This window comes from Suncus etruscus, chromosome 3 (genome assembly GCF_024139225.1).
Source record: "Suncus etruscus isolate mSunEtr1 chromosome 3, mSunEtr1.pri.cur, whole genome shotgun sequence".
NCBI classification, from domain to species: Eukaryota; Metazoa; Chordata; class Mammalia; order Eulipotyphla; family Soricidae; genus Suncus; species Suncus etruscus.
In genome coordinates, this window is record NC_064850.1 from 36,575,255 (window position 1) to 36,601,319 (window position 26,065).

A 26,065-nucleotide genomic window follows, 5' to 3' on the forward strand; every position below is an offset into this window, starting at 1 on the left:
CTACATCACACTGTACCCCAAAGTTCGTCCCACACATACTACAACCACACCCCACAACTCACAACTCACCAAACCCTAGACCCATTATAATGGTCCCCCAAACCTTCCAGGAGTAATCCCTGAGTGAAAAAAAAGAAGACCTGGTTTTATTTTCTCCATCACAGGAATTTTAACCCTTTGAGGGGCAGGATGGGGTGTGCTAGGAATCATTTCAAGCAGGTACCCTTAGATTAGCCACAGCTGCCCTCCGTGCCGTTGGATGTTACCCTTCTCTGCCCAGTGTCGGCTACTACTGCTCTGTATGAATTTTTATCTCTGACATTCCTCACTGGTATGGGGGCCATGGTTCTGGGGGCTGCACACCAGTCGGTCCTGGCATTCACTCACACAAGGGTGGGTGCCTGGGCGCTCAACCAGTGCTGATCCAAGGAAACTAACCTTAGAAGAACTAGGGATCGCATCTGACCTGTGGGTGGAGCCAAAGGCCAAATTCAAGAACTTACACACAGGGACCAGAGAGATAGTACAGTGGGTAGGGCACTTGCCTTGCATGTGGCTGACCCAGGTTCAGTTTCCAACATCCCATATGGTCCCCAAGCACCACCAAGAGTGATTTCTGGAGCCAGAGCGGTGGTGCAGGCAGTAGGACGTATACCTTGCACGCGCTAACCTAGGACAGACTGCAGTTGGATCCCCCAGCGTCCCATATGGTCCCCAAGCTAGGAGCGATTTCTGAGCACATAGCCAAGAGTAACCCCTGAGTGTCACTGAGTGTGGCAAACAAACAAACAAAAAATGTGATTCCTGAGTGCAGAACCAGGAGTAACCCCTGCGCACCAATGGGTGTGGCCCAAAAACAAAAAATAAAGAGCTCAAATACATACAAGTCAGGTGCTGGGCCATGAGCCCCAGCCTAGGGCCCATCTGCAGAGAGTTCCCAGGGCAGTGTTTTCAATTAGGGAAACCAGGGCTGTCTGTGTGGGCTCCTGTTTTATTCACACCAAGTAGAAACTCTAGTCTAAAGCACCAACTTTTGTGAGACCCTTGCATAGATGCAAATCAACATTGGATCCCCTCACTAGTGCCCTGGGGTGTAGCTTCCACAATCCCACCAGAGCTCTGAACACCAGCCCTCCCACCTAACTTCTCTCCACAGCGCTAAAGGGGCATTTGGTTCGCTTTTTCTTAGCCCACAAAGGGCACTTTGCTAGTTCCTAGGAATTCATTACACTCTCCAATCTGAGTGACTAACAGTCACTGAGTTGGGAAACCTGGACCCAAGTGCCTCTCCTCTCTGGGTTCTTTCGAGGTTCCCCAACAGTTGGAATTCCCCCCATATCACGGACTCAGACCTAGGACAGATCCATTTCTGTGTCTTTGTTCCCCACTGAGCCTCTAAGTTGCGGATGAGCAGCCAGAAGCACCCATCTCACTCAGGAGTTGAGGGGGTCGGGATGGGTTAATGGGTCTTACTCCCAGAAGTGCCAGGATGGAAGGCTGTGTGCAAACTTGGGGAAACTCCAGCATGGTAAAGTGGCATTGTAGAGTATTTTGTATTTATTTTAGGTATTGTATTTATTTTGTATTTAGAAATAAAGGAAATTAGAGGGGAGGCCAAAGGAGACAGTTGGACAGAGGCACTTGGACAGAGACAGTTGGAGAGAGGCAGTTGGACAGAGAGGATTTAAGGGGGAGAAGAGACAAATAAAAGGGGGGGGACACATTTTTGGTGGAGAGAAATCAAACCAGGGAGGATTAGGCTCTTTTGGCCAAACCTTTTGTCCCCCAAAACCTCTTTGTTTGGATCATTTATTGCAGACGATTATTGCCAAGGTCTCCCTGAGAAGGGGAGTTAGTCTCTCAATTTGGGAGATATTTGGGGACCCTGGATATATCAACAGTGGACTCCACTTCGTGCCACAGCATGCAGAGACTAGGGGCCCATAATACTGCACCTAAGAGATTGCAAGGCAGTTCCGCTTGTTGGCCAGCCTGCCGTGATGGAGAGAAAGTTTGCCTACTTCCCTTCCTATTTTTTTTAAGAAGTTCACCCCCAGTATGGTTCCTGTGGTTCCCCACAGGCTGCAGACCCCACCCCCGACTTAGTGCCATTGGCTGAGGGGCTCCACTTCTTGGCCTGCTCTGTTTGGAGTCCAAATAGTGGTTCAGGGACTAGAGCCATAGTACACCTTTTACGTGGCCAGCCAGTGTCAATCCCTGGCACCCCATATGGACCCATGAGCATCACTAGGAGTGATTCCTGAGCACAGAGCCAGGAGTAAAGCCCTGAGCATGACCGGCTGTGACCCAAACACTGGGGGGAAACAAAATGGTTCCGAGTTCCCCAGGCTCCTTTCTCTGAATTCAAAATCTGATCTACTCCTGCCAGAATTCACATGGGAGGTAATTGATTTAGGAGTTTGGGACCACACCCTGTGGAGCTCAGGGGTTTCTCTGACTTGACATTTGAAGTCTTTCCTATTGGTGCTCTTGGGACCATCCTTGTCGAGTCCAGAACCCACGGCTCCTGCATACAAAACAAATGGTCCAGCCTGTTGAGCACCTCTGCCCTAGATGTTCTTTGCATCTGTTACCGAATCATCCATTTTTCTCTCCACCATTTCCTCATCCACCCCGGGTTGACTTTCATCGACCCTAAACTACCCAGATGCTGCCAAGCACTGTCTAAAGTTCCAGAGATGCCCGAGGGATGAATGGAACAGGCCTGTTGCTGCTTTCTAGAAGTTCTATCACGGGGTCCGTGGGGAAGCCTATAGAATCAAAGAACTAGAACCCCCAGATCCCACCAAGTATGAGGGCACCAGAGCCAGTGATGAAAAGAGGGGGAGCCAGGGCCAGGGAAGACCCCTCCCACACACAAGTGACCTTTCACCTGAATTTGCCAGGTAACCAATGGGTAGAGCATCCATCAGACCCAAAAAAGCTTATGGCAGGGGTCAGTTGCTGTCCCAGAAAAAAAAGCAGGGCCGGGCAATGGAGCTCCCTGGCCCCAAGGAAGGAGGGGACCCCCTGCTGGTCTCCAGGCTAAGGACAGTTATAGGCACAGCAGCTGGTGGTCATCCTGAGAGCATTTATCATTGTCACAGCCAGACCTGGCTCTGTATCCAAAGCCAGGGCTCAGCCCTTGACTCACCATGCCTCATGAGGTGGTGCCTCTTTCCACGTCAAAGCCTCTTAGCTGCATCTGGGGTGTAGCTCAGGCTGAAGCTATCAAGAGAGGAAATGTGGAAATCTGGGGTTAGAATCGAGGTGGCAGTGGTGAGCACACAGGCCCAGTAGCCACATGCAGGTCTGTGCCCAGTCCAGGCCTTGCGTCCAGGTCCCCTGATCTCTTTGTCTCTATGTTTATTCTGCAGTCAGGGGAACTACTTAGGCCAGGAGCTGCAAGCCAGCCCTTCTGGAAGAAGAAACAACGGCCCTCCAGGCTCAGCTGTGCCAGCCTGTCTTGGTTCTGGGTGGCCCTTTGGGTCATGTTCATGCTGCTAACCCTCCTAAGCGGCAAAAACTTTAAGTGGGGGCTGTTGGCAAGAGAGCTGAGTATGACTAGGCCTGCCAACAAACATTTTGAGGGTCCCGAGCCACTGCCCCCAGGGTCTGCATCAGTCCTCCCAATGCCCTTTCAGCTATGATGACCCAGCACAAACCTGGGCGCTGCCCCCATACCTAACACCCTACTCTCTGAGCTCCAAACAGTAAACAGTCATGTAAACAGTCATGCAGTAAACAGTGATGACCCCTCGGAGGGTCAGGTCTGAACACATTAGCCATGATCCATAACAGCTGTGCTATTCATCCAGCTCAATGCCCCTGGTCTCTCCATTCTAGAAAGAACTAAAAAGGTCAGAGAGGTCAGCTGACCTGTCCCGGAGTACACAGCTGGTCAGTGGCAGGAGCTCTGCCTGGCTGGCAGTCACCCCCACCTGGGCCATTGCTGCCCTTCACTGGCAGGGTTCTCTTTGTCAGAGACAGAGCCAAGAGGCTGAGAGTTGGGGCTGGAGTGATAGCCATTGGACATTGCCTTGCACGCAGCTGACCCAGGGCGGACTTCAGTTCTATCCTTGGCATCGCATATGGTCCCCATGCCAGGAGCAATTTCTGAGCGCATAACCAGGAGTAATCCCTGAGCTTCACTGGATGTGGCCCAAAAAAAAGAAAAAGGCTGAGAGGAGGAGGAGGAAGGCAGGGGTGGGCCATGCCAAAGAAGGAAGTGGTGGTAGCGGTTTGAAACGGTCCAGGTTGGAGCAAATAGCGCAGCCCTTGCTTAGGGCTGTCAGGCAAATGCCTGCCCAGCAGGGCACCACACTCTGGGCTCATCTCTCCTGCTCTTGTCTGCACAGGCTTCTGGGTCTCTTCGCTGAACCTCCGCCGGGGAAGTGGGAAGCTGTTGGAAGCCCCCAGGGACCCAGCCCCGGGTGCACCCCCCGACTGCAGCCTCAGGCCTGCTGCCCGCTCCTCCAACTGTGCGTGTGAGATCGAGCTGTCAGTAGGAAACGACCGGCTGTGGTTTGTGAACCCCATCTTCCTGGAAGACTGCAGCCGCACCCTACCCGCTGGACCCCCGGTCCCTGCACACTGCCCTGGACGCCCGTCGCCTGCGGCCCCTGAAGCTACCTCACCTGCCTCAAAGTGGGCTCCACGCCGCAGGGCACCGCCTCCCCCTCCACCTCTTCTACAGTCCCCTGGCCCAGCAAGGCCACCTCCGCCTCCTGTTCCTGCCTCTACCGGGCCCCAAGACTGTCCTCAGCCCATTTCCCCCCCGGGGGCTGCTGCTCTGTTCACGTTGCCTCCTCCGGCCCCTCCAGATCCTGCCCCTCGCCTTGCACCCCAGGCCCCGGGACTTCCCGACCATCCAAGCCAACCACCCATGACGACCTATGAGTGGCTTCCACGCCCTGTTACAGGCCTGGGCCCCCTCAGGGAGGAAGACACCAAGCCAGAGCCCAGCACCCGGCAGCCTTCCTCTGCCCCTCCAACCCCGGCCAAGAAGAGTCCTCCTGCTGCTCCTCCCCGGCGCCGCTTCTCTGAGAGGGTCCCCCTGGGAGACCAGAGTGCAAGGAAAGAGGAGCAAGGGATGACCACAGAGGGGGACATGCCAGGGACACCCCTGCTCCGTCTGCCTCCTCTAACAGGTGCTGGGGATGAGCCTCTGAGGACCACAGAGCAGGGCCAGGAGGACACAGCCCTGATGAACCCTCTGGACAGCATTCCCCAGCAGCCCCAGAAACCCCGGCAGCCCCCCATCCCGCCCCCCAGGAAGAAACGCATCTCACGGCAGCTGGTCTCTGTTCTCCCGAGTCCCCTGGAGAACGCCGAACTTGGAGCACAGAGCACAGAAAGGAACCCCAAGGAGATGCCCCAAGAAGGGCTGTGCCCGGCCTCCTCGCCTGCTGGAACTCGGCGAAGCGTTCCAGCCCCGGCCAGCACCCGACCCCAGAGCGCACCAGAGTTTAAGGGCTCTCTGGCCTCCCTGGTGGACAGCTTGGGGGCACCTGCCTGTGCCACCACTGACCAGGACTCGTACTCGACCTCCAGCACCGAAGAGGAGCTGGAGCAGCTAAGTGGTGCCTGTGTGCGCAAGAAATCCTCGATGATCCTGGGCAAGGCCCGCCACCGGCTCAGCTTTGCCAGCTTCAGCAGCGTCTTCCGCTCGCTGCTGTCCACCAACCGTAAGCTCTACAAGAAGGTGGTGGAGCTGGCGCAGGACAAGGCATCCTACTTTGGTAGTTTGGTGCAGGACTACAAGGTATACAGCCTTGAAATGATGGCGCACCAGACCTCCAGCACCGAGCTGCTGCAGGAGATTCGCACCATGATGACACAGCTCAAGAGCTACCTGCTGCAGAGCACCGAGCTCAAGGTGCTGGTCGACCCCACACTGCATGCCGACGAGGAGCTGGGTGAGTGCCGAGGGTGGACCAGGAGCAGGTGGAGGCAGGACTCGCCAACGCTTGGCACTTCAACCCAGGATTCACAAACTCTGCACCCTGGGGTTGATACTTAGAGTGTGGGAGGAACTAGGCCAGCTTTATCTGGAGGTGAAGACCCCCAAGGGAGAGGTCACAGAGTAGGGCTAGCAGGTAAAGTTGCTCAGAGCAGCAGAGCTGGTGGCCCTTCAGAGAAGACCACCATCTTCTTGTTCTTTAGAGGAGGAAACTGATACAATAGGTCAGACTGAAGTTGGAATCATGGAGGCAGGAGGGACACCACCTCTAGGTCTGATTGCAAGAGCTCTAGATATGGGGTTTGAAAGGAAGATGGGGTGAGGAGTGCTGGGGAAACAGAGGCAGATGGGCAGGACTCCTCCTTGGGTGCCTCCAAGTAGGACTTGGCACCTCCCCTTTATGGGTCCATAACACCAAGGGCTCCCCCAAGCCTATACCCGATGCCAGCTAGACATCATACACACACATAAAACATGACATCCAGTGGACTCAAGTCGGCGAGTCCTCTCCCTCCTCTCTCTTCCACTCCTCTCTCTTCTCTCACCTCCTCTCTCTTCTCTCTCCTCTCTCCTCCCTTTCCTTCCCTTCCTCTCCTGTCCCCTTTCTCCTGTCCTCTCCCCTCTTCTCCTCTCCCTCCTCTCTCCTCCTCTCCTCCCTTCTCCTCCCCACTCCTCTTCTCTGCCCAGCTGCATGGTGTCACACTACCCAGCTCCAGGCCAATGGTGTCCACAAGGGTCATGGAGAGTGGGCAATGCCATGAGAGTTGCTAGACCTTACAGGGCATGAGCACTTCCTCTAGGGCAGGGGTCTCAAACTCAATTTACCTGCGGGCCACAGGAGGCAAAGACAGGGTGATCCTTGATTGCAAAGTCAGTAGTAAGCCTTGAACATTGGGGGGTGTGACCCAAACAACTAAAACAAAACAAAACAAAAAAAGACTCCTCTAGGGCAGGGCCACAAAATGTTGTACGGAGGGCTGTTTGTGGCCCGCGGGCTACGAGTTTGAGACCCCTGCTAGGGTCAGGATGGCATGGGCTGGCATGAGCACAGGCCTTGTGACAAATGTAAACTGCCTGTCTGGCCCTGCAGAGGCTATCGTGGAGTCAGCCTTGTACAAGTGCGTGCTGAAACCACTGCAGGAGGCCATCAACGCCTGCCTTCGTGAGATCCACACCAAGGACCGCTCACTGCAGCAGCTCAAGGAGAACCAGCTGGTCATTCTGGCCACCACCACCACTGATCTGGGCGTCACCACCAGTGTACCCGAGGTGGCCGTCATGGAGAAGATTCTGCAGAAGTTTGCCAGCATGCACAAGGCCTACTCGCCAGAGAAGAAGATCTCCACCTTGCTCAAGACCTGCAAGCTCATCTATGACTCCATGGCATTGGGAAACCCAGGTAGGTGCTTGGCAGGCCCTCGAGGCAGCCATCTTGGAAGGGGCCCTAAGGATCCTGAGAAAGCACTGGAGGAACCTTTCTGAATTCTGAGGTCTTTCTGGGCAGAATGGAGTAAGTTGGGGCTGGCATGGTAGACACGGGCAGCATGAAATACCATAGCAGGGCCACTCAGTAGGGACCCATCGGAGACAGGCAGACTATGCTTTGTGGGTGAGTGAGTGAAAGGTGTGTGTTTGTTCCTCCAGTGGTTCTGCACATCAGTGGTGAAAACTGGTGGGAAAGTGTCTTACTGGAAACAAGGGGGTCGAGATCACTGGCCCCAGGAGGGGGAGTTCCAGGCCTCACCAAGCCAGGCACACCCTGGTGTTGTAGCTCCTTTTAGTGGCAGGTTCTGCCTGCGCATCTGTGGCCACATTTCCCCTTTCTACAGAATCCGCCATGTCCCCACAGAGTGACCTCATCTTGAATAAACACCAAGCATCCACCAGGGCTCTATTTCTGAGCAGAGTTACATTCCAAGGGGCTGAGGGCTCAGCCTTCAGCTTGTGGATTGGGGAGAGGTAGGAACAGGGGAGCCACTGAAACCTGCTGATGCCTTAAACCACGTTGATTTGAATAGGTGTCCTGTAGACTTTAGCAGTGATTTGTGTAGACACAAGTATCAATGAGAAGAAAGGCCAGCATAGTGAAAGTAGACTGAGCCCTGGTGAGACCTGGCATTGACCTGTTAGATAGAAGCATAGGCTCACTGAGACTTTAACATTGGTCTCTGTAGAGGGACAGTATGGAGGGTTCGAGTGATAGTATAGCTGGTATAGATAGTATAGCTGGTAGGACATTTGGTCAAGCCAGATTTGATTCCTAGCATATTCTTATGGCTTCCCCAAACAATGGCAGAAATTATTCCTGAGTGCATAGCCAGAAGTGATCCCTAAGCATCACCAGGTGTGGCCCAAAATAACAACAATAAAGGGTGAATAGTGGAGAGGAGCACTGATTAGAGGAGCAGCTTGTGTTGGCCGATGGAGAGAATTGGTTCAGCAGTCATGACTGATCCAAAGCCAGTGTCTGCTTTCGTAGAGCTGAGTTGGCTAGGCCTTGCTCTAGGCTGGGGTCAGCTGCTGAAGGATCTACAAAGGGTTGCTGGGTCACATGTCCCCTCAGCTTTACCCAGGCTGTGCTCAAGGCAGCAGAAATACAAGAGAACAAGCCAAGCCCACAAAGGTTGCTGGGGCTCGACTTGTAGGAGCTGGAGCCATTGTAACCCAAGTCATAGGACCTGCTGGAGCTTCGGTAGCGAGGGTTAGATGATCTCCTGATGGAAAGTACTTCAGAGTCCTACTCCCTCAAAGGAGTAATGCTGTAAGAAAGGGCCTTCTGGAGTACAGTCTGGATCAGTTCACCCCTGTGTAGTCAGATACAGGCACCATTTACCTCAATGTCCACATCCCTGAAGGAACAGTAGGATGTCATTTCTCCCACTGGATACCTTGTGCAGTAAGCAACCAAGGGAAGTGTCTAGGGAAGCCTTGGGAATAATAGTGGAAGGAGAGTTGTAATGGACCTAGAATCAAATTTATTATGTGAGGAGGCAGGGAGGGAGAGAGAGTGAGAGGAGAGAGAGTGAGTGAGAGAGAGAGAGACACATATAGAGAGATAAACAGAGATAGAGAGATAACACTCAATGGGCTAAGTGCGTACTTTACATGCACAAGGCCCAACTTTAATTCCCAGCATGGTATGATCTCCCAAGCACCACCAGGAATGACCCACAAACACAGAGCCAAACACCCAAGCATTACTAAATGTGGCCCTAAACAAAACCAGGGGACAGGGGCTGGAGGGATAGCATATCGGGTAGAGCGTTTGCCTTGCACGTGACTGACCTGGGTTTTATCCCTGGCATCCCATATGGTCTCCAGAGCCTGCCAGGAGTAATTTATGAGCACAGAGTCAGGAGTAACCCCTAGCACCACTAAGTGTGGCCCCAAAACCAGAAAAACAAACAAACAAAATCAGGACAATGAGACATCACCCAAGGGTTAAGAAATTTTCCTTGCTTGAAGCCAACACTAGTTCCATCCCTGGCACCACATATAGTCCACAAAGCATTATCCAGCGTAAACCTTGAGCACTGCCAGGTGTGGCCCCCAAACCAAACAAACAAAATTCATTATCAGTCACATGAAAACTCTGATTTGACATGGTTTACTTCACTCTCCTCTGTTCCACAGAGAGGAAACACCAGAGTTCTTTTATTTATTTATTTATTTTTGTTTGTTTGTTTTTTGGGTCACACCCAGCAGCACTCAGCGGTTACTCCTGGCTCTATGCTCAGAGCTCCTGGCAGGCTCGGGGGACCATATGGGATGTCGGGATTCAAACCACTGTCCTTCTGCATGCAAGGCAAACACCCTACCTCCATGCTATCTCTCTGGCCCCAACGCCAGAGTTCTTAAAGGCTCAAAACGAGCCCCTCATACTGGGGGCTCAGTGGCAAGGAATGAGTTCAAACCTTCCCTGATGGAGCCTACCCTGCAATCTGGGATTCCGTAGAAGAGCCCAGGAAAAGAGTCGGTGATTTCCAGTACTTACATGTGTGAGGCCAGAGCATTAGTGCAGCAGTAGGGCATTTGCCTTGCACAAGGCCAACCCAGGACCAACCCGGGTTTAACTCCCAGAATCCCATGTGGTCCCCCAAGCCTGCCAGAGGCAATTTCTGAGCGCAGAACCAGGAGTAACCCCTGAGTGCGGCCGAGTGTGGCCCAAAATACACACACACACACACACACACACACACACACACACACACAAATGTCTTGTAGTAAAGAGAGGGGTGCCTAGGTCAACCTTGACCTCAGAGTCTAGGCAGGAGAAAGACAGAAAAGGAAAGAAATCAAAGTGGAGAGGAAGAGGAGAACAGGAGTCTGGGCTCCAGTTATGTCAGGGAGTTGGAAGATTGGTAGATGCATCTAAAGTGCAGACTCGCAGCACTGAACATGTGAAATCTATGCTGCAACCACCAAATTTGAATGTGTTTGTCAAGGGGACAGGCAGGGGGGTGGAGACAGTGGAGTGTGGGAGCATTGGGCATGGGAGTTGGCACTGAGGGTGAGATTTGTGTTGAAATATTCTATGTCTAAAACTTAGTTATTGATAACTTTTGTAAACCACAGTTCTTTAATTAAAAAAATTTATTGGGTAGAGGCTGGAGCGATAACATAGCAGTAGGGTGTCTGCCTTGTACGCAGACGATCCAGGAAGGATGGTGGTTCGAATCCCAGCATCCCATATGTTTCCCTGAGCCTGCTGGGAGTGATTTCTGAGTGCGGAGCCAGAAGTTATCCCTGAGCAACACCGGGTGTGGCCAAAGAACAACAACAACAGCAACAAATTCAGGGATATGAAACAGAAAAAGATGGGCCAGAGAGACTCCTCAAAGGATAGGAGCACATGCTTTGCCTGCAGGAGACCTAGGTTTGATTCCAGATACTGTGTGCCCCTCAAAACACCTCTGAGTATCTGGGGAGGAGGGGACTCCACTGTAGAGCATCAGAGGATCTCCAGGGGCATCCAGGGGCCACGCAGGGACCTTCTCAGGGCTTCTCAGATTCCTGACAAGAGGGACAGGGGAGGAAAGCAAGTCCTGGGATGCTCAGTTGGAGGGCAGAAGGGGCAGTAAAGTGCGAGGAACCCTGGTGGGGAGCAGAGTTCCAGGGGACTGGCCAGCCTGGAAGGGACAGCACAAGGGTTCTGTCCCAGCTGTTTGAGGGTGTTCAGAGGACCCAGCTGCTGTGATCCTCAGTTTCCCCTGCTGTTCAATGGGCCCTCCTAGAAGATCTAGGTGAGGTTAGGTAATTCTGTGTGCTGCGGGGCCCTGCAAGGTGGTCAGGGCCTAACTGGGACCAGCTTGGGCACATGCCAGAAGCTCAGATTTGGGTGTCTACTGGATTCTCAGCTGTGTCCACTCTCAGCCATCACTGCAGGTCCCCCAGACTGGGCCTTTGCGTTTAGCTGAAGGTGATGACTAACTGTGACTCACCAGCTCACGGGAGCCAAGGGGGCTTAGCTGAAGGATGACGGGAAGGGGCCTGCCACTGGAAGGGAGCGCCAGGTGCCGTGTGTGAAAGAATGAGGCACATGGGGCCCAAGGTACTCCTTACTCAGGGCGAGGGGGCTGCGGCCAGCTGATTCAGATGTCTGTAGAAGCAATAGGGTGCAGGGCGCGCCATCAGGGAAGGATGGTCTCACATTGGTAGACAGGCCACGCCTCCACCTCCTGGAATGAGTCCTAGACAGTGTGCCTTGAGAGGCGCCCTTTCTCATCTCTGCAGGTTGGGGCTCCTGCTCAGCACGCTCATCTCCCCCGCTCCTCACCTAAAAGGAACACATTCTAGGGTTGCTTTTCCATCTTGGTTTAAAACCCCAGTCATGGCGAAATCTTGGTATGAGGGTCTCATGGGCATGGACATTGGGAAGTCTGACTCCCAGAACCACACTTTTCTACCTCCCCGATGGGGCATTAGTCCTGGCTCTGCACTCAGGAATCACTCCTGGAGGGCATGGGGGAATCCTTTGGGATGCAGAGGATCGAACTCGGGTCGGCTGGTGCAAGATCGATGCCCTCCCTTCTGTGCTATCACTCTGGCCCCAACGGGGGATGGAACTTTTGACTGAGGCCCTTGTGAGGATAAGATATGCCTGAGTATTCATGAATTTTAGCAGTTCTGCCAGCCCCATCAGAGCTCCCCTAAACAGAGGATGAGTCACTCTAGGATCTCAGGGCTTGTCCCCTGAGGGACTCCAGGCTACTGGGCCTCTCACTGACTTCACCCAGAAATTGCTTTAGGTTCCTATTTTCCACGGGGGCTGGGAGACAAGCATAAGCAAGGGGGTCCTTGTCCATCAGGGATTTCATGTGATGCTGACTTGGGGGTTTGTCCTAACCCTTTCACCTGGAAATCATTCCAGACTTGAAAAACCTCAAAGCTAGGCACAGTGGAATCTGGTTGATAGTTCCAGGTAAAGCTGGCACCTAGAACATGCAAGGCCCGACCTCTGGAGCATCATGTAGGGAGCCTCGGGGGACCTCCAGACATGAAGCACGAAGACTAGAAATAGTTGGAGGAAGGGGAAACTTACGTACATGGGCTGTGGATGTCTTGCTCCCTTCACTTTCTCCATCTTTGTGCAAATATGATTCTTGTCCCACTTCACACGGGCATGAAATTTACCCATTCTGGCCCTTGACCCCTATATCCAGCTCTAAAACCAGGGGTGCTCTCCATATCCACAATCAAGCTGTTCTTTCACTCCAGGCTTGTATTGTGGGAGAAATGGGGGATGAAGTGGGGGAGATCAGCAGTGTGGAGAGCAGTGGCAGGGGTAGGCCTAATATTCATCCCAGCCTGCTGAGCTATCTCGGGTCCCTGAAGCCTTTACTGCCCAAGTTGACACGATCTAGTTTCTCTCTCCCCTCAATGTCCCAGGCACTAAAAGAGACCTCCAACTTCCCTACTCCACTCAGGGGGCCCTTCTCCTGAGTCTTTTATCTCCTTTGATATGAAGTACATCAGGGCTTGTGTCTTTACGACCTTGAGATGGGTTGATGGGCCACATACAGGGGTGTGCGATGGCCCCAGCCACTCTCAGCAATGTTCCATGACCCCAGCCACTCCCACTTGGTTTGGGCATGGGCCCGAGAGTTGGTGCTCAGGCCTTGTGGTACTGGGGCCCCTCCAGGGGTACCTCCTAAAGTGGAAGAACGTTGCAAGGTGGAGATGGAACTCAGGACTTGTACTAGCTCCCTCTATTTCCCTGGCTGGATCCTCTCTAGGCCCCCCGTTGATAAGCTTAAGAACTTGGGGGTGCTGTCCCCACCCCCTTCTTTCCTTGCAAATGAAAGTTCCTCATTTTGTGCTGTTGGCAGCTGTTTCCTCATACTGAGGTTGGGCCAAATCCCAACCGACTCTCCCTGTTGCTCAGATACCAATTTCAGCCGCAGAGCCCAGCACGCTCCCCATGGCTGCTCACTGACCGGGCGTCTGGACCCCAATGGGGAAGAACTGTGGTTGGGGTCCTGCCTCCCCCCTCACCCGAACCACGCAGCAGAAATAGTACTTCCCTTTCTCCCCATCCTTGAAATGGAGACCTGGTATGGTGCTGGGGACAGGAATGTGGAGACACTCATGGTCCACTTGGGATAAGACAGATAGTTTTAAAATTGGATTGATTGATGCATTAATTAGTTTTGGGGCCACATCTGGCAGTGCTCAGGACTTATTCCTGACTCTAGACTCAGGGATCATTCCTGGCCTGACTTGGGACCATGTGAGGTACCGGGGATCAAACCAGAGTGCAAAGCAAATGTCCTGGGGGCTGGAGAGATAGCATGGAGGTAGGGCGTTTGCCTTTCATGCAAGAGGTCATCGGTTCGAATCCCAGCGTCCCATATGGTCCCCCGTGCTTGCCAGGAGCAATTTCTGAGCATGGAGCCAGGAGTAACCCCTGAGCACTGCCGGGTGTGACCCAAAAACCACAAAAAAAAAAAAAAAAAGCAAATGTCCTACCCACTGTTCCCCCCCCCCTTTATTTTCCCTTTTAGACACTGTGATTTGCATTCTTGTTACTGAAGGGTATTATGTATATCACTTTCCCTTCTTTCAGCACCCAGTTTTTTTTTTTTCAGAGTTATCATTTCCAACTTTCATTGTCCTAGCGGTCCCTTCTCTGCACTGCACTCTGCTCTTTGTGACAAGCTTTCTACCATGGACTGGTCCTCCTGGCCCTCTTCTCTATTATTAAGAGACCAGCCAGTGATTTTAAATGGGATCAGACTGGTTCAGCTGTCAGCTTGCCTGACAGGTGAGAGGTCTTGAGTTCAATTCCCACCACCACATATGGACACACACGTGCGCACACACACACACACATATATACACACACTCACAAATAAATAAAAATGTGACCAACTGCTCTCCACTTCTTACCTACAGATGGGAAACAGCTTTGTTGTTAAAAAAATAATAAAAAGGAAAATCTTGGGCTGGGGAGCTATCATGGAGGTAAGGCATTTGCCTTGCATGCAGAGGGACAGTGGTTCAAATCCCGGCATCCCATATGGTCCCCTGAGCCTGCCAGGAGTGATTTCTGAGCGTTGAGCCAGGAATAACTCCTGAGCGCTGCCAGGTATGACCCAAAAGCCAAAAAAGAAATAAAAAGAAGGAAAATATTGCATCTCTAGGAAATGCAGGCTGAAGTTCATTAGGGCTATCAGAGACATTGTATAGTTTAGTATAGTGGAGACAGTATTTGCCTTGTACACAGACAACCTGAGTTCAATCCACGAACCCTGCCAGGAGTAAGCCCTGAGCACAGCCAGGTGTGGTCCCCAAACCTGTCCTTGTGTCTGAGACCACACCCCTGTATGCAGGCCTGAGCCTTGAGTCTCAGGTTCCAGGCTTTTTGGGACAAAGATCCAGCTAACCTCCAGGCTGACAACAGCCTACTCACAGTTCTGTTTTGTTTGTTTTGGGGCCACACCTGACAGTGCTCAGGGGTTTATTCCTGGTTCTGCACTCAGAAATCACTCCGAGCAGGTTTGGGAGAACATATGGGATGCTGGGGATCGAATTCGGGCTGGCCATGTATAGGAAAATGCCCTCCCCACTGTGTTATTTCCTCCAGCCCCTCTGGGAGCTTTATTACGCAGCAACAGCTTTTCCAGCCAGGGGCCCTGCGCCTTCCTCTCCTGCCAGGAGAGACACCAGCCTCTAGCTAGCTCTTAGCCAACTCCTCCCAACCCTGAGCCTCAGTTTCCTCAATAGGCTAAATCTGCTCACTAAGGTCGCTGCCTCACTAGGCCTATGTGCTGCATTCCTGACCACTGTCCCAGACCTCACCTCTCGACCCCAAGTTTATAATGAGAACGGGACCCTGGGGTGTCTCCAGGGGCTGAGCTGAAATGGGTGTTGGGGGATTTTGCTGCAAGCCCAACATTCATTCATTCACTCATTCATTCGTTCCCTTCTTTGTGGCATTGTGCTCCTCCACAGGGAGGAGGCATCGAGGGACGGATAGGGGGTGGAGGGGATAGATACGAGGTTGCAGGAATCTTATGCAGTGGGGTGATAGAGCACAGGCTGGAGAAAACCAGGAGAGGGGCTCCAAAGCTTTACTTCTTTGAGTGGGGAGGCAAAGCAGTGCTCAGGGGGCTCCAGGGCTCTGCCCAGTGTCTCCTACTGACTGCAGTGCCAGGGCCTAGCAGACTCCCCCTGGCAGTGTTCAGGGGCCATTACAACCACATCTGATGTTGCTCAGTTGACCCAGAGCTGTACCTGGCAGTGCTGGGAGTCAGACCAGGGGAGCAGAAGGGCTGGTCCAAAGTCTGGGGAAGAAATGGGACCATGGAAGGGACTGGCAGATTTTGCATGATCTCCAGGCACAAAGGGACAAAGGCATCAGGCTAGGATGTCCATTGTCTTCACTCTTATTCAACATCATATTAGAAGTCCTAGCAATACCAATCAGGCAAGTGAAGATGAAATAAAAGGTTCAGGGGCCTCCTTCCCTCCCCCCGCCCCAACATCTCCTAGTCCTCAAACCAGGGCCCCGGTTTGCCCTGCAGTCTGAAAGCCACCCTCCCTTTCTTCTTCTTTTTTTTTTTTTTTTTTTGGTTTTTGGGCCACACCCAGCGATGCTCAGGGGTTACTCCTGGCTGTCTGCTCAGAAATAGCTCCTGGCAGGCACAGGGGACCATATGGGACACCTGGATTTGAACCAACCACCTTTGGTCCTGGATCGGCTGCTTGCAAGGCAAACGCTGCTGTGCTATCTCTCCGGCCCCGCCACTCTCCCTTTCACACATCCTTTACCCAGGCTAATTCAGGAGGGTGGAGGGCACTGAGCCACATCCCCGGAGTCAGGAGTGCCACACCCTCATGGTGACAACCCAAGAGTGATTCCAGACATTTCCAAATGGTCCCAAAAGGCAGAATCTTGCAGAGAAGTTGAGCTGTGCCAAGCCTGCTGACTACTCTGTGAGTCATTGTGACAGGCTGGGAAGAAAAGAGTATTCTCAGAGACCAGCAGGAATTCTGTCCCCTCTGTGTCCTTGGGGGCTCCCCACCCCTGCTGCCTTGTCCCCAAATGTCCTTCAAATTAGGAGATATTCTCCTGGATGCCACGGCTCTAGTGATGAGATCATTGGTGCCCAGCACAAATCCCCTTTATCCAGGAGAAAACTAAGTCAGACAGGTGCAAGGCAAGTGCCTTACCTGCTCTATGGCCACACAACATTTAAGTTAAGAGATGGGCTGGAGCAATAGCATCCTATATGGTCCCAAGCATACCAAGAGTGATTCCTGAATGCAGAGCCAGGAGTAACCTGGCAAGTATGCCACCCATCACCCCCAAAAAGATTCCGTTTTAATTTTCTTTGTTTGGTTTTGTTTGGGGGCCACACAGGCAATATTCTGGGGTTACTCCTGGCTCTGCACTCAGAAATCACTCCTGGTCATGCTCAAGGGGGCCCTATGGGATGCTGGGAATGGAACCCAGGTTGGCTACAGACAAGGCAGACGCCCTCCCCTCTAGTCCCCAGACAGAGTTCTAATCCTTCTGGATGTTCCCCCTCCCAGCTGGATCGGGAGCCACTATCTACACCCTGCTCTTCCTTAGGGAAGAGGAGATAAAAGACAGTTGAGGACTGGCACACAGAGACAAGTGAGTGCAGACAGTCCTCGAGTATCCAGGACTGTCCCCTTCCAGACCAGCCTTTGTTCTATGTTGCCCATTGATCATTTTTCTGAGCCCAGCTTACCCATGGGGCCATATACACAATGCTTGCCTGACCATGTGAGGGCCTGGCTGGGGTGGTGCTGGGGCCTCCAGGGTTGGGGCTAACCTGTGTGCCCCTTCCTGAGCGAGCTTCTAGCTCCCTCTGGAGGTCTCCAGCTGCAGCCTCCCCTTGCCCTGTGTCCAATCACTGTGTAGCAAGCTGGAGGGTTGGTGGAGCACTTAAGGCCCCCTCTGGAAAGAGTGGCCTCAGGGCTGTGGCTCTTCAGGTTAATGGGATAAGGAGAAAAAGGGACTTCCTATTTGCAGGTTAGGGGGGGTGAAGTGTGCTAAAGGGCCCAGAACCTTCCATAAAGTTCACAGCTGCCTTTGGGTGTGGCTGTGAATAGGGGATGGGAACTTGACCTTTAGCCTGCGGGATGGGGTGCAGAGAAGATGAGGTGGGCAAGGGTTGGGTCTCAAACACACACACACACACACACACACACACACACACACACACACACTCTCCTATGCATACAGAGGTAGAAGAGGGCTTGATCATACATAGACACATAGCTGAGAGATCATATACACACAGACACAGATATAGAGACAAAAATAGACACAACAGATTAGAGAGGATTGGATCATGTACACAAATACGCATACAGACACAGACAAAGACACATAGACACAGATGAGAGAGAATTGGATCGCACGCACGCACACACACACACACACACACACACACACACACACACACACACAATACACCCTTACTGGGATCCTTCCTCACATCCCTCTTTATTTTTGGTTTTTCATTTTTGGGCCACCCCAAGTGGTCTCAGGAATTAATCCTGACTCTGCACTCAGAAATTGCTTCCAGGGGCCAGAGTGGTGGCTCAAGTGGTCTTGTCTGCACTAGCCTAGGATGGACCACGTTTTGATCCCCCAGTATTTCATATAGTCCCCCAAGTGATTTCTGAGTGCATAGCCAGGAGTAACCCCTGAGTGTCACCGGGTGTGGCCCAAAAATTAACTCCCCCCCCCCCCAAAAAAAAGAAAAGAAATTGCTCCTGGCAGGCTCAGGGGACCATATGGAATGCTGGAGATCAAACCAGGGTCCGTCCTGGGTCGGCAGTATGCAAGACAAATGCCCTACCATTATGCTATCTATCACTCCGGCCCCCCTTCACTTCTTCATGAGCCTGACCAGGCCTCTGTCCCTGGAGAAAATTGATCCTGAGTTCTGCCTAGCTTTGAGAGCCATGAGAATATGAACAGATCCTCTTCCAGGGAGAGATACCTCATCCCATGAGCACCGTCCCCACTGCCTGGCTGGCAACCTGGCAGTCACCCCTTTACCCAGTGAACACTGTCCTTTCTCAGAGTCACCCCTTGCTCCTCCCCCAGGAAAGCCCTATGGAGCCGATGACTTCCTTCCAGTACTCATGTATGTGCTCGCTCGCAGCAACCTGGCCGAGATGCTCCTGGATGTGGAGTACATGATGGAGCTCATGGACCCAGCTCTGCAGCTGGGGGAGGGTGAGTCACCAGCCCCGCCATGGCCACCCCCTCAATGCCAGTCACCGGGCTGGCCCCGGGCTCCCACCTCAGGTGCATATGGGTCAGCAGGGCACAAGTGGCAGGGAGAGCCTGTCACTACAGCTTGGCATGGCTGGGAAGTCTGGGCAGCCAAAGGGTCTGAGAATACATTGTGCCGTCAGGTAAGGCTTCCCCGAGAAAGTGACAGCTGGGCTGAGCATTGATGGGTGAATAGAAGCCTGTTTGCTGAAAAGCATTTTGACAGAGGGGGAAGGGAAACATGGACAATGGGTGGTTTGGGGTGGGTGGTACCCTACGATTCAGGCCTTACTCATGCATTGGCCAGTCCCAAAGGAGGTTACTGATGTGGACGAGGGCTCTTGCTCTCCCCAAAACCATTGTGTTCCACCCACCCTCAGTTTCTCTTCCCCTTTCCACCTTCCTACCACTTCCCTCCACCCACACAGCCTCAGCCACACCTCAGCTGAGAACCCGAATAAGTGCAGGTCCAGAGAGCAGATCTGGGAAACCAAGCAGAGACACTCTGCCTAGGGAAACACTCTAGACTCCTCATTTCGCCTGGGGCCATGTGGTTTCTGAGATAAATCAGACCTGCTTGTGTAGACATCCTTAGGTTGGGGTGTCAGTTTGACGTGCCTGTGAGTTCTGGAAACTCACGGACCATGTATAGTGTTTGGCACAGATAGCTTTGGCTTGTCCTGCAAGACCACTGGAGCTAGGTTTTTGGGTTTTTTGTTTTGTTTTGTTTTTGGTTAAAATTTCCCTAAAGTTGGAGCATCCTAGATTCCAGAGAATATAAAAAGTCAGTCAAAGTCAGATTGTCAGGGCCGGAGAGATAGCACTGTGGTAGGGTGTTTGCCTTGTATGCAGCTGATTCAGGACAGATGTTGGTTTGAATCCCGGCATCCCATATGGTTCCCCGAGCCAGCCAGGAGCGATTTCTGAGTACAGAGCCAGGAGTAACTCCTGAGCACCTCGGGGTGTGACCCAAGGATAAAAAAACAACAAAGCTGATTGTCTTCAGCAATGGTTCTCTGCTATCCAATATATCCATCGAACTACCCAACTACCCTCTGTTTATCCACCTACCTACCCATCCTCCCATTCATTTGCCCTTTCCTCCTTTTGCCAGCTCATCAACCCAACAATCCCTCCACCTATCCATTGATTCATCCATTGATCCACCAATCTATCCATCCAGCATCCATAGATGTATCTACCCACCAGTCAATCATCCATCTATGTCATCCAGTCAATGCATACATCTATGCATTCCTCTTTTCATCCATTGATTCACCCATCCACTATTCATCCATCCAACCATCTACCTGTCTAAACATCCATTCATCCATGCATCTCTCCCTCCTTCCTTCCAGCATCCACTATCCATCAACCCACCCCTCCATCCATTTACTCATCCCTCCATCCACCCACCCTTCTAATCATTCGTCTACTCATCCAGCCACCCATAATTCATCCATCTACCTCTCCATCATTCTTCTACCTTATCCCCAATCAACTTATCCTCTATCCACTGATGTCTTTATTCATCTTTTTATATTTTTTGGTTCTTTATTCATCTTAATTTCCATCCATTTCCCATACACCCACTCATCTACCCATCATCCATCCACTTCCTGCACCCACTCAGCCATCCACACATCTGTCCATTTACTCAATTATTCACCCATCTATCCATCCATTCATCTACCTATCTGCCCACTCAGACATTATCCACCCATCCATAATCCATCACTCATCCATCCATGATTCATACAGACATACACTCACCTATTCACCCATTCTTCTCTCTGCTCAGCAACTGGGTTCCAGATACTGGGACTGCAGTGCAGGGAAGACTAATAATAGTCCTATGAGCAATAATAAGTAAATGCTCATTCTGTGCCACACACTTTCAGCGCTTCCACCTGTGTTTTCCACTTTAGTCCCCCAACCCGCACCATGCAATAGAAGCACCACAAGACTGGGTCGGTGGTGGACATATCCAGGTCACATTGGCCCATCTCTGAAGAGGAAAATGGAAGAGATGGAGGTAATGAGACTCCTTCAGAGGACAGTAGCAGAACAGTTCTCTTACCTGGGCCCTGAGCACCCCACTTCCAAAGACTAGCTTCAAGAAACATCACCAGGGATTCCTTTGCCCGCATCTCTTGCACCTGACAAACAGCACCCAGGCTGGGCTAGTATCTCTGAGCTAGTATCTCTGGGCTAGTATCTGAGTTGGTCCCATCAAAGGGAACCACTTTCCCTGGAAGAGTAAACCATCTGCTTAACTCCAGGCAGGCCTCCCACCTAGTGGTCGTAGCAGGAACTTCAGGACATGTGGAGAACTAGGAGAAAAATCGGTCTGTGAGACCTGGCACAGTTTGGTGTACCCTTTGCACCCCACCTCCAGAGTACCTCCCCCGGGTCACCTGACCATTGTCATGGTTGCTAAGCCATGCTCTCGAAAAGGTTCCTGTTGGGCCCGGAGAGATAGCACAGCGGCGTTTGCCTTGCAAGCAACCGATCCAGGACCAAAAGTGGGGTTCAGCCAAACCTGGCAGCACTCAGGGCTATTCCTGGCTCTGTGCTTATGGTTCCTGTTAGGGAACCACCATACATATCATCTTTTTTTTTTCTTTTTTGATTTTTGGGTTTTTGGGTCACACCCGGCAGTGCTCAGGGGTTATTCCTGGCTCCAGGCTCAGAAATTGCTCCTGGCAGGCACGGGGAACCATATGGGAAGCCAGGATTCGAACCGATGACCTCCTGCATGTGGTATTAGAAACCAAAGTGTGTCAGCCACCCACAAACTAGAGTGCAGGGCAAATGTGCTTCCCAGAAACCTCATTGTCCTCCTAACTCTGCCCTAACTGCACTCCCCTGTGCCTGCCAGGAGCAATTTCTGAGCCTAGAGCCAGGAATACCCCTGAGCACTGCCGGGTGTGACCCAAAAACCAAAACCAAAACAAAACAAAAAAAATATGTATGGTGGTTCCCTAACAGGAACCATAAGCACAGAGCCAGGAATAGGCCTGAGTGCTGCCAGGTTTGGCTGAACCCCCAGCACCAAATGTCTGTGGAGCATTAGCCTTCAAGTGGGTGGGGACATAGCTGATGTCTAACAGCTTTAAGGGGTCCTTTCCTTCTTCCAGTCTCTTTCAGCCAGATACCACCCCCTGCCTTTTTTTGGCAAGTTTCCTGCCAATGGTCAGTCCTCCTGGCCCTCCCTCATTTATTTCTATTGAGGGTGAAACACATATAGTCTGGCAATCTTCTGCCTTGTGTCTCCCTCAAGCTGCCTGCTAGAACTGCTTTTATTAAGTACAGAGACCACTCCAGGTGAAACAGTAAGGACATAATAAGGTCAGATAGCTCAAAAACAGTCAGCATCATGACCAGGTGAGCTGGGCCAGCTGGGCCCTCCCAGGTATCACTTCTACTTACTTCCAGAACCAGCTTTTTCTTCTTTTTTTTTTTTTTGGGGGGGGGGCACACCCGGCAGTGCTCAGGGGTTACTCCTGGCTGTCTGCTCAGAAATAGCTCCTGGCAGGCACGGGGGACCATATGGGACACCGGGATTCGAACCAATCACCTTTGGTCTTGGATCGGCTGCTTGCAAGGCAAACGCCGTTGTGCTACCTCTCCGGCCCAAGAACCAGCTTTTTCTTTTTCTTTTTCTTTTTTTTTTAAATGCAACATACAAACTTTATTTAACAAAAGTAACAGGTAAAGTCAAACAGGCACTTAATATTAAGAGAAAAACGCGAACAAATTTTGTCTTAAACATCTTATCGTAACCTACTGCAGTTGCATTTAACTGAGCTCTGTTGCTGTGAAGAATACAGCTCATGCACAGGTATGATAAACAATTTGTACATTTTTCAAGTATTATACACATATACATTAAATTTATACACATATACATTAAATTTGAAAGAAGATTTAATTGACGTCTCCAGATAAACTTCATTTTTGTTGATCTTTTGGAAGAGGTCGTCTAAAGAGAAGAATGTGTGGCTCTGGTTCATGAATCATGTAATGAACCCAGCCAAGACTCTGCTGCACACCAAGTCTATACAATTATTTGTTTAGCCTATTTTCCATTTAGATCTATCTTTTGTGCAAGCAATAAGGATCATAATTTAAACTTTACAAAAACATATCTATAACTACATGCTTGAGAGCAGTTACAAAAACAGGTTCCATGCAAAGGTTAAGGAATCTGGTTAAGCCAGATTCTTTGTGCTGAGCTAAATTTATTTGCAGAGTTTTCTGTTGGTTCGGGGCTATGCAAACTTTTGTGGCTTGAATCAGGCAGGCGGTGGAAAATTCATTCAGAGTTCCTTTGATATGTGGGGTGCTCGGTCTCCCACATCTCCCCCTGTTTAGTATACGATATGGAAGGGACAGATGTGCCTCGGTGGACTGGCCACACTGGGTGAAGAGGTGTGGGGCTTCCAGTCACCGCATCTGCTACCCTTGAGTCAGTCGTTTCCAAAGCTTGGCAAGGCGCGAGCGCACAGATTGAGGTCTATGCGCCAGCTCCTCGATAACTTCAAACTTAAGTGGCGGAGAGTTGGCAGGAGGGGAGATGTCAGGTGTCAGCTGGTCTTCTGAGGTGCATAGTTGTTGGTACAGAACCTTTGAGTCCTTTCTGGTTGCTTCATCCACTTGATTCAGAACCAGCTTTTTCAATCGAATAAAATCCTATCAGTGTCTCCCCTGAGGAGCCTGGGACCCTTTATGAATGGAGATGCAGAAGGAGCAGACACCTCTTCCTGTAACCAGATATGTGACTCATCCTCTGTCCCCTTCCAGGAACAGCACTGCCAGCAGCTGTTTCTCAGCTTTGTTATCACCCGTGCATATCTGTACCTACAAGGGCTCTGCCTCGGGAGTCTCAAGTGCTCTGTGGAGTAATCCAGACAGGGAGTTGCTCACTCTTCCTCTAATCTTTCAAACTCTTTCGGCAGAACACTCATGCATTTATCCACCTGCTCTTCTCCAGAAACATCCACCCAAAGATTTATTCTGTCTTTGAGAATTATTACCGTGCTACTTTTTCTATAGCCCACAAATGAGTGCAATCATTTTATATCTGTCTGTCTCTCTCTGATTCATTCTCATTCAGCACAATCCTCTCCATGTCTATCCACATAGAAGCAATTTTCATGAGAAGTCCAGATTAATTTTTAAAAAGTGTAAAGAAATGGAGATTATAAATAACTCAAATCTTTTTAAAAATGTGTGTCTGGCTCATAGAGCTCTGAGATAGAGTGTTTGCCTTGCATTTATGCACCCTGCTTGATTAGAGGCCCTGGGTGTGATTGCAAAATTAACAATGAATTGAATAGAAATTTCAGGTAAAAAAAATAAATTGCAGGTAATAGGTAATAGAGAAATCGTGCAATGAGCTAAGTATGTGCATTACAATCAGGGGTCTGATTTTATTCCTGGCACCACAAGGTTCCCCGTTCCTTCCAGGAGTGGCTCCAACCCCTATTGCTCTGAGCTGGGAATAGCCCGAGCACTGCCAGGTGTGACCTAAAAAATAAAACAAAAGAGTAGTTTACAATTAAATGTCTTTGTCTGTTTCAGGGCTATATTAGGGCTCATTCCTGGCAGAATCTGAGGGATCATCTATAAGGCCAGGAGTGAAACCTGGCCATGCAAGTTGATTGCCTTACCTACTGTACTCTCCAGTTCTTTTCCTCTACGTTAAAAAAAATTTTTTTTTCTGGAGCTGGAGTAATCTAGCACAGTGGATAGAGTGTTTGCCTTGCACAAAGCTAACCGAGGATCAATCTCCAGCATCCCATATGGTGCTTTGAGCCTGCCAGAAGTGATTCCTGAGTTCAGGAGTAACCCCTGAGCACTGCTGGGTGTGTTCCAAAAACAAAAAACAAAAATAAAAAAAAAAAGATTTTCTAGAAGGGACGAGAGTGATTTACAGCTGACAGGGCACTTGCCTTGCATGTGGTTTGATCCCTGTCACCTCATATAGTCTCATGAACCCATCAAAAGTGCTCTCTAAAACCTGAGCCAGGAGTAAGCCCCCAGCATCTCAGGTTGTCCCCAAACACCCCCACAAAAGGCATAAAAACAGCTCCTGAATTATATTAAGAAGTAAAATGTTATATAAAATATATATGTAATAAAACATTATATTATTTGTTACATGTGCTTATATTTTGTGGTTGTAAACATATACACAGGGGAGCCCCCTACCCATCAATGCCTTCCATTACTCACTCTTCCATCTTCCAGACTGCCAAGATAGTTCATTTCGTGTAGAACCTCTAAAAGTTGTAGAGCTTTTAAAAGCATCCAAAATCCAAAAAGTCATTTAAAAACTAAGCCAGGGGGCTGGAGAGATAATACAGTGGTAGGGCGTTTGACTTGCATGCCACCGACCCAGAACTGAAGTTGGTTTGAATACTGGCATTCCATGTGGTCCCTGGAGCCTGCCAGGAAAAATTTCTGAGCCCAGAGCCAGGAGTAACCCCTGAGCTTCACAGAATGTGACCCAAAACCAAACAAAACAAAACTAAGCCAGAGCTCTGCCCCAGAAGAAAATCAGGGACAAACTTGGGAGAGTGCCTGGGATGTGTTAGGGAGGGCTGAATTTTAGGAAGCTTGGATGAGAATCCACAGGTGACTCTGGGGCGTTGGGCGTGGCTTGTGTGGGGACATGGCTATTGGTACTACTCCCTCTCCAGCCTGCAAGGCTGAGACCACCTCGGTGCACCTGTACTCCTATTACCAGGTTCCTACTACCTGACCACCACCTACGGGGCCCTGGAGCACATCAAGAACTACGACAAGATGACGGTGACGCGGCAGCTGAGCATGGAGGTACAGGACTCCATCCACCGCTGGGAGCGCCGGCGCACGCTCAACAAGGCCAGGGCCTCCCGATCTTCGGTGCAGGTGAGGCAGGGATGCACCATCGCCCCATTTCTTATCTTGCTCCCCACCAGCCCATGAACCTGATTCCCGCACCACTGTACAGTACCTAGGGAAGTAGAGGTACTTTTGTGTGTGTGCCCAACCCTGTGCCCAATTTGCACAAGAGATATGCCTTTCTAGTTGGGCAGGCCATGGGCGGAGGGCAGGAGAATAAGCCTTTTATCGACTTTGGTTTACATCAGCTGTGTCCTACCATCCTGCCAGAGACAGCAGGCTCTATCCTCGCACCCAGAGCACAATAGACCTGAATTCCATAACTGGCCTTTAACAACAGACAGAGCATAGGAAGCTCAGGGTCCAGGCCTAGCTCTTTTCCCAATCAGTAGGTGATCCAAAACAGTCTGTGTTTTAGAGATTCAGCCACTGTGGGAAAACTGAGCTCAAAC

The 26,065-nt window shown here is 51.0% G+C and overlaps 1 protein-coding gene across 1 annotated transcript in view; it reads left to right on the plus strand.

Annotated features, from left to right (window-relative positions):
* The window catches only part of RIN3 (Ras and Rab interactor 3), a 65,497-nt gene that overhangs the window by 37,044 nt on the left and 2,388 nt on the right, over window positions 1-26,065 (plus strand). The window contains exons 8-11 of the mRNA XM_049770728.1: window positions 4,359-5,918; window positions 7,053-7,361; window positions 18,552-18,683; window positions 25,477-25,640. Coding sequence (XP_049626685.1) covers window positions 4,359-5,918; window positions 7,053-7,361; window positions 18,552-18,683; window positions 25,477-25,640 — 2,165 coding nt within the window. The remainder of the gene's footprint in view (window positions 1-4,358; window positions 5,919-7,052; window positions 7,362-18,551; window positions 18,684-25,476; window positions 25,641-26,065) is intronic.